This window comes from Myotis davidii, unplaced genomic scaffold (assembly GCF_000327345.1).
Source record: "Myotis davidii unplaced genomic scaffold, ASM32734v1 scaffold370, whole genome shotgun sequence".
In the NCBI taxonomy this organism is placed as follows: Eukaryota; Metazoa; Chordata; class Mammalia; order Chiroptera; family Vespertilionidae; genus Myotis; species Myotis davidii.
In genome coordinates, this window is record NW_006288615.1 from 1,893,096 (window position 1) to 1,901,570 (window position 8,475).

Here is an 8,475-nt window from a genome sequence, read left to right on the forward strand (position 1 = left end):
CAGGGTGTCCATTCTCTCCTCACCAAATATTACAACATTCACTATTTACTTTAAATTTTTTGAAACTGGACGCGCAGGGTTTGTCTGCTGCAGATCGACAATGGACCCGATGGGCTGCCTTAGTGAGATGAAGGAATCCTAAGACTGGAGTGGCCGGGCCCCGACCCGGTGTTAGTATGGGGTCGAGGGAGTGTTTGTGTTTTTCCTAGAGATGAGCTCACACCTCGATGGCTACCCTCCCAACTCGTTGGGGACTCCCCGGGCACCGAGTCCACCACCAACCTCCCTCACTGGGCAGTTCAAGCGTCTCAGAATCGACCACCACCCGCGTACGACACCATTGAGGATGCCCAAAAGAGCCAAGGGAACAAGGAAGGCGAGCCTGCCGACGTGGAGCCAAGTGAAGAAGCTAACGTCGGAGGCGGAGGACCTGGTGACCCTATGTGGGCCGCCTCAGACCCCTGACCATCTTTCTGTAGCTATGTTAGCCTTGCTTTCTGTGCAGTCTGCATCCAGCCATTGGAGGAAGCCTCGGATCCTTGCAAACCGCTGTGCATGAACTGCGCCTAAAACACAAAGAAGGGGGAGATGTAAGAGGCCGTGGGGCTACAGGAAAGGCCTGACCCCACTCTGAGTCATGTAAAGGACATGAACTTGGCTTGCACCCCCGTTCTTGCGATCTATGCAAGCAGACATTTTGTCATAGCAACTGTTTTTCATAGCAACTGTCAAACATAGATGGAACTAGACAAAGCTTGCCCAGCCTGCAATGATCTGCTACTTCCCCATCAGAAGCCAAGCCCTAACAGTGATCTATGAAGCATGACCAGCCACAGCTTAGCTATAAAACAGTGTGTGTAAAAAATAAAGTTGCTGGTGCCGTGTGCCAGTCCTCCTAAACCCCGGTCTCTGGTGCTTTCATCCCATGCCTTCAATACACTACGGGACCATTTGGGAGCGGGTCTCCACAAGGCAGGAAACAAGGACACTTTTCTTCATGTTGCCATGTTCACAACAGAGTAATAGAGGAACAAGGCCCCCAGAGATTAAGGCCCACTTTCTGACACTCTGGCTTGGTGGGCAGGGCTTCTTGTGCTCCCAGCAGCTCTTAAAGGGAAAGGGGAGCCCATCACTCACCCAGACACCATCTTCCACCCAATAAACAGCTGCTGCTACTCCAGGGAGCAGGGTTTTCACACGAGACTCCTGGAGAATCTGGGAGGTGACCCCTCATTCCCTGGTTGTGCCTATCAGCCATTCCTAAAAGGAGGTCAGTGGTAGCCATGGGAATAGAGGTGTTTCTGGGGCTTGCCTTGCTTACTTACACCTGAAATTACAGGATCCATTGAAAATGCACCTTCTGCACAATAGAAATGTCTTCAAGAAGTCAGCAGTGTTACAGTGAATCTGAAGTCCTGGAGAGCCAGATGGGGCCGGAAGAGAAGTCAGTGAGTTGAATATAACCTAAAACATCTCCTTTCAACTCACATAAGAAAAGTCATAGGTGAGGGCAAGGGTTTCAAAGGGTGCCTTCTCTTCTGACCATGCCTCAACCACACTGGAAACTCACCAGAATCTGCTTACAGAAAAAAAGAAAGAAAAAACTTAGCTATTCCATGTTAGGAGCAATCCCTGTTTGGGGAAACTTCCAGAAGATTACTGTGCATCTGTCTGGGCATGCATATGGGCTCATTCTCTCCAAGCTGCTTTTCATTCACAATCTCCCTCTTTTGTAGAAATGTGAATTCCTACTCCTAAAGGTCTATTACCATTTAGAGAGCAACATTTTTCTGAATATTCCACACGAACATTATGTGAGTAACAACAAACCGTGATAACAAGCTTCAGTAATGTTACCCCACCTTGACATGTTCACTGTGGGATCTGTGATAGGAAGCCCATGGGAGGGAGAGCATGCAAGCTGTCTTTTCATTTACCTTGTATTTCTTCTGGATTTTATGGGAATCTACAGAAGGCAGACATTGAACTGTGTCTATAATGCTCCTATTGGTATATTTTCCTCAGGTTCAAAAGGCTTCTCAATGCCTAGAGGAACTTAGGACATTGGACGAAATCAAGAAGAGTTTAATTGAGAAATGTTACCTCCAAGTGGAGAAGTTTGTGTTGGACATGGATCTCATTTTTGAGGACCCCAGGATAATTGGCTCTCCCTGCTTCCATTTCATTTTCTTTCCATTAAGTCACTCTGACCACATTTCCTGGTGCTAGGAAATTTTAAAGTTTCCCTCATCCTATGGCAAACCTAAACAGCAAGGATTCAGGAAGTGACTGGGTTTTTAATTGAGGATTTAAGCTCACCAGAGAGAGTAACAGTGAATAAGGAGTTGTGCCTGCAACCAGACTCCAGGCCCCTGGGAGCTCATTCCTCTCCTCAAAAGTGACAGGTGACCATTGAGGACAGTGGTGTGCCCCCTGTTCAAAACCTAAGGAGAAAATTGCTTTCTAAAGTCATGTTATCCTTCTTACCTCTCCCCAAATATACTCAATCAGACCTCTCAAAGGCCCCAAACTGCAGATTTCTTTGCATATAAATGAACCATATAACATATCACCAGAGGGGAATAGAAGTGGCCACCTAAAAGGAGGATCACTGATTGTACATCTGTAAAATTTGATTGTTACTAAGACATTAGATTGCTTTTCTAACTCTCACTGAAAGAAACAACCCAAAGCCAATGACTGAGAGTCCTCAGTGTAGTAATAATTCCCCGTTTCCGACTAGACAGCAAGGTGTAATCACAGTCATTGGAAACAAAAATTACTCTTAGCGGCTTGAGTTCCTAACTTAACCTGGTTAATGTAACTTCAGTGTTTAAGACAAGAGTCCTGAACTTTTCAAATGTAAGTTGTCTAATGACACTGATATTGAGTGTCATTATATTTGTCTCTGTGTTGCTTTCTTTCCCCAGCACAATGCCTCAGACCTAACAGAGGAGGAATTTAAGAAGAATTTCCAAGATGTCTTTGCTATCCAGAAAACAAATCAGAACAGTTCACTGGTGTAGTGGATGCTCTTGATACACTGGAAAATCCTGCTTTCAGGCATATTTCTCATCCCCCAGCTGCTATGAGTGTTGGTTGCTGATCACACCTCTCCCCAATGTATTGCTTTGGGCCAAATGGAGGCAGAGTCACTTGAAGGTTACATCTCTTTGTGCTGGGGGTTCGTTCCCAGCACCAAGTCTGATCTAATCATGTGAAGTGACTCATGTTCCTGTGCTATGACCACATCCTTGCTTAGCATTTCTCACTGTGGTATTCTGCTTCCCTTATCCCTCCTCCTCATGAGAGAATTCTCACAATAAATCACTTAATGAAGACACTTTATCTCAGGCTTTGCTTTTATGGAACCCAACATCACATAATCATCTTAGCAAGCCAGCCCTAAGGATAGAGTTCTGAGTTGGATCACTGTCTATCCAGATGATAACAGATAGAATATTGATAATCCATGGGGTACTAAAACAGTGCTGTTACAAAAATATTCCCCTGTAGGAAACTGAATGAGATATAGGGAAGAGGTACTGCTGCAGTGGTCTAGCATTTACAAATAAATAGTAACTATCAGAACTGTGTAATTAGATGGCTATTACTTTTTTAAAAACCTTTTTTAAATATGGTTTTATTGATTTCAGAGAGAGAGGGGGAAAGAGAGAGATAGAATCATACATCAGCTGTACTACCCCTTCTGAGGATTGAGCCCACAACCCAGGCATTTGCCCTGACTGCAATCCAACTGTGACCTAGTTCATGGGTCGACCCTCAACCACTGAGCAACACAGGCCTGGCTAGATGGCTATTTCTAAGCACCATTAAAGTGTTTAAAAGAGTGCATGACAGGGTCACATATAGTAACTAGAGGCTCAGTGCACAAATTCGTGCACCAGTGTGGTCCCTGGGCCTGGCCTGCAGAATCAGGCCAAAACTGGCTCTCCAAAACCCCAAGGGGTCCCGGATTGCGATAGGGTGAAGGCCAGGCCAAGGGAACCCACGGTGCAGAATCAGGGCCAGGGAGAGATGCGGGAGGTTGGTCAACTGAGGAGGGACCCCAAGAGGGCTCCAGGGCGTGTCCAGCCCATCTCGCTCCGTCCTGATAAGCCAGACCCCAGCAGCAAGCTAAACTATCAGTTGGAGTGTCTGCTCCCTGGTGGTCAGTGCACATCATAGCGAGTGGTTGAGTGGCTTTAGCATTTCATTAGCCTATTACACTTAGATTGGTTGAATGGCCAACTGGTGGACCAGACACTTAGAATATTGGGCTTTTATTATATAGGATTACCACCTGAAACTGGAAGGTACACAATATGTAATTCTGGTACATGCCCTCATTTTAAGAATGACCAAATTTCTGCTCACCTTGAGTGTCTCAGTTGGTTGAGCATCCTCCTGTGAAGAGAAATATTTGTCAGTTCAATTCCCTGTCAAGGCACATACCTGAGCTATGGGTTTAATCCTGGGTCAGGATGTGTATGAGAGGCAACTGATTGATGTTTCTCTCTCATATCTAGGTTTCTCTCTGTCTGTCTTCCTCTGTCATGCCATGTTCTCGGGTGAGGATTTAAAAATAAAAAAATAAAAAAAAGAATGGTAGAACTTCAGAGAAGACTGAATTCTAAGCTCAGGGTGGCCTCTTGTGCCAAAGTCAAATCCCTGATAAAGAAAGCATGAAGTCACAAAACTCAGAGTGGCTTTCTGAGAACTCTGAATTCTACATCCTTCTGAATCCACTGTCCCTCAAAAGAGACCCCAGCCTCTGTTGGTATACAGACCACTGCCCTACCCACCATCTTCCTTGAACTAAGATTATGCAGAGTTATCTCAGCATGACCAAACGAGGAATATACTAGATGAGCCTGCTAGCTGAAGAGAAATTTACTCCAACAGACCTGCAGGTCTAACCCACATGTACTAACAGCAGTCAGGAGATTGTGTGTGGAAGTGAACCCTGGAAACACTATGTTAGAATATAAAATATGGATGAGGGATGTTCATACAGGCACACTCTCCTGGGCCACAGAGCTTAATTAGCCTGGCAAGGTCCAAAGGCAATGATTTTAATATGCTCCCAGGTGGCTCTTAGAGGCTTGCTATAGCACAGTGCACACCAGATGAAGTGGACTAAGAAATACAAGACTTTCAGGGCTGAGCATTTAAAGGGGGGATCCAAAGTCTTAAGAAGATATCGTGGCTCTACTCTCTAAAATTAGATATTCCATCCATCATGTTACTGCGTCCTCAGATGCCTCAGAGACACCACCTTACAAGGCAATAAGGAATGCACTGCTGAGACAGCAGCTGCATCCTTGAAATGTTCAGTCCAGACTGTCCTATGTACGTTGGAAAAATGTAGGAATAATTTACAGAGCTGGATTCCCTAATAACGAATTCAGTGATAGGTCTCCAGAATAACTGAAGCTAAGGTGCAGTATTAATTGATGATTAATTTGTATAATGGCCAGCAAGCTTAGAATCACAACCAGGGACCCTGGCCCATAGATGTCTAAGAAATTAGCTACTAGAAGACACTATTCTTAGAGGCAAGACACATGAGCAGTTAACAAGGATATTGCTTTTTATATGTCATCAAAAGAGATTATAGATGATCAGATGGTTGAAGTGTTACTTCAATGAAAAGACTTGCCCACTTTCCAGGCCTCAGCCAATTCTTGACCCAGAAGCTGTTGATGGCAGTTCTTATAAGAAAGGACTGTGCAATATACACAGTAGTAATTCCATGAGTTCGTCACTAAAGGCACCTTTAGCCATTTATTCAAGTAACTATATGCGAGACAAAGAAAACTCACAGAAATTTTAAGAGTTATTGATAAAGTATATGAGTTGATACCTTGGGACCCAAGACACCATAGTGGCCCCTCTTAGGCTACATGGAGATAAGGTCATGTCCATCCCACAGTGAGTCCACTCAATCCATAGAGCCACCCAGCATTCATTTCCCAAATACCAAACGTATAATCAGGACAAACAAATTGTTTTGTTAATCAGGGATGTCTTAACCTATGAAATAACAATGACTGTCCTAGGAAAGACCAAATGAAAGGCTCTGAAATAGAACTTTTACACGGTGAACACAGTAGGCTAAAAGCAGTATTGCATTTCTTAGGAAGGAGGGAATGACAGAGGTTGGTGACACTGCAAAGATTGAAGGAATGAAAGGTTTATAATCCCCTTTACATCTCCGTATGTTTTAGCAATATGGTTTAGGAAAAACCTAGGTGCTTTCTGGCTACTAGATAATGACTAGAAACTTAAGAAAGTTAGGGCTTATAGACTCAGCAATGAGACCTTAGTAGACTGCATTCTTGCTTGTAGTGGTCCCTAAGGTGAGATCCCAAGTAGTAGTTCTGCCCTTCTGAGGGCCAAGCCAATGGTTCCATCTAGCCAGAGCTCAGTTGGGAGTTTTATCTGATTTGGATCCTCAGTCAGAACATACCAACCAAGGAACCCATTCCTACCATGCCTAACCAGAGAAACACTGCAGGGTATAGCTCCAGTCCTAGCCATTTAGAAGGCTTGATCAGAGAACCCAGGCAGCCATGGGAGCAAGCTTTTAGTTCAGTTGATCTATGGAACCAGATCTATAACTCAGTCTAGCAGCAGAACCCAGCCTCTAACCCTGACCAAATGCAGAGTCCAACCACTGGCACCACCATACCACAAAACAACAGCCTGAAACCTCATTCAACAAGAGGTGATTGCTGAGATCAGCAAGTAGACTCATCAAGCCCCAGAGCACAGCCAGCAGTTGTGCCAGATCAGGGAGCCCAACCTATACGTCCACCAAACCACAGAGCTCAGCCATCATCCAAGCAGCAACCTCAGAGCAAAGGCACTGGCCTTCCCAACTGAGACTGTGATGACATGCCTCATCTTCCCATGGATGCTACCAGCTCTCCTGTACTGTATTCCAACCTGAGCTGACTAATGAAGGGATTTTCCTGATGAAGTGAACCTGTAGGTCTGGAAGAAGAGATTGCTTACATATATGCACTGATACTAACACAAGAAATCAAGGATCATGAAGATTCAGGTGAACAGTACACTAAAAAAAACTAAAAAGCTCTAATAACTACCCCTAAAGAAATGTGGATAGATAAATTATCTGAAAAACACTTCAGAATAATCCTCTGAAAGAAATTCAGTGAACTACAAGACATTATAGACAACTCAATAAAATAGAAAAACAAATGAGCAAAACAAGAAGCTCACCAAAAAGAAAAAGAAACTATAAAAATATCCTAGAACTGAAGAATACAATAACTGAACTGAAGAATTTAATAGAGAGATTTAACAGCAGACTCGACAAATAGAAGAAAAAAAATCATTGCACTAGAAGATAGGTTATTTAAAAGTACTTATTCAGAGAAGGAAAGAAGAGTGAAGAATGCCTATAGGATTTGTGAGACATTATTAAGAAAATCATATACTCACTAGAGGTCCAGTGCATGAAATTCGTGCATGGGTTGGGTAGGGGGTGGTAGAGAGTGGTCCCTCTGCCCGGCCTGCACCCTCTTCAATCTGGGACACCTCAGGGGATGTCCACAAGGATCAGGCCTAAACCAGCAGTTGGACATCCCTCTTGCAACCACCCACCTGCCCGTCTGCCTGATCACCCCTAACCCCTCTGCCTGCCTGCCTGATTGGCCCTAACCCCTCTGCCTACCTGCCTGATCACCCCTTACTGCCTCTGCCTGACTGCCTGATGTCCTTACTTCTCCTCTGCCAGCCTGAACACCCTTAACCACCCTCCCCTTCCAGCCTGATCACCCCTAACTGCTCTCCCCTGCCGGCCTGATTGTCTTAACCGCTCTGCTTGCCTGCCTTCCTGATCATTCCTAACCACCTCTGCCTTGGCCCTGCCACTGTGGCTTTGTCAGGAAGACATCTGGTCTATCTGGTCTAATTAGCATATTACCCTTTTATTCATATAGATTATGGGAATTCCAAAGGCAAAAGTTAAGAAAAGGACAGAAAGTCTATTTAAAACAATAATGGCTAAAAACTTCCCATGTTTGGGGAACAAAATTGACTTTCCCTTTCATGAAGCACAATGGACCCAACAGGTAGAAACTGAAAAGGGCTACACAGACACACTTTACAATTAAATTGTCAAAAGTCAAAGCCAAAGAGAGAATTTTAAAAGCAGCAAGAAAAAGGTGACTTATCACATGCAAGAAAGTCCCCATGAGACTATCAGTGACATCTGAATGGAAGCCGCTCCTGCTGAGGCTGCTGAAGCCCCCCTCTTTGCTATGCCCTTTGTTCCATGTCCCTCCCCAGTCACTGCCTGTCCTGATTTTTAGGGTTCCAGGCCCTATAGCTCCAGCTACTTCCCTGTTTTTGGTGTCTATATACAAACCAGAGGATTCCTGTGGCTGCTCTTCCCCTGGCCTCCAGGTCCTAACTAACTGTTTTTGTCCTCCATTCCTGCCGCCC

The 8,475-nt window shown here is 44.6% G+C and overlaps 2 protein-coding genes across 5 annotated transcripts in view; both read left to right on the forward strand.

Moving 5' to 3' along the window:
• The window catches only part of LOC107182594 (nuclear body protein SP140-like protein), a 45,012-nt gene extending 41,673 nt beyond the window's left edge, over positions 1 to 3,339 (forward strand). Inside the window, exons 2-5 of one of the 4 annotated variants that reach the window (XM_015561861.1) lie at positions 1,340 to 1,448; positions 1,737 to 1,814; positions 2,026 to 2,157; positions 2,931 to 3,339. In XM_015561861.1, coding sequence (XP_015417347.1) covers positions 1,374 to 1,448; positions 1,737 to 1,814; positions 2,026 to 2,157; positions 2,931 to 3,026 — 381 coding nt within the window. In that variant the 5' untranslated portion in view covers positions 1,340 to 1,373 and the 3' untranslated portion in view covers positions 3,027 to 3,339. Of the gene's footprint in view, positions 1 to 975; positions 1,449 to 1,736; positions 1,815 to 2,025; positions 2,158 to 2,930 lie in introns of those variants that run through there. The other 3 variants (XM_015561860.1, XM_015561863.1, XM_015561862.1) reach the window with 3 other exon arrangements.
• Positions 1 to 8,475, forward strand: part of LOC102752939 (nuclear autoantigen Sp-100-like) — a 259,961-nt gene that overhangs the window by 122,356 nt on the left and 129,130 nt on the right. The gene's annotated exons all lie outside the window — the stretch shown is intronic.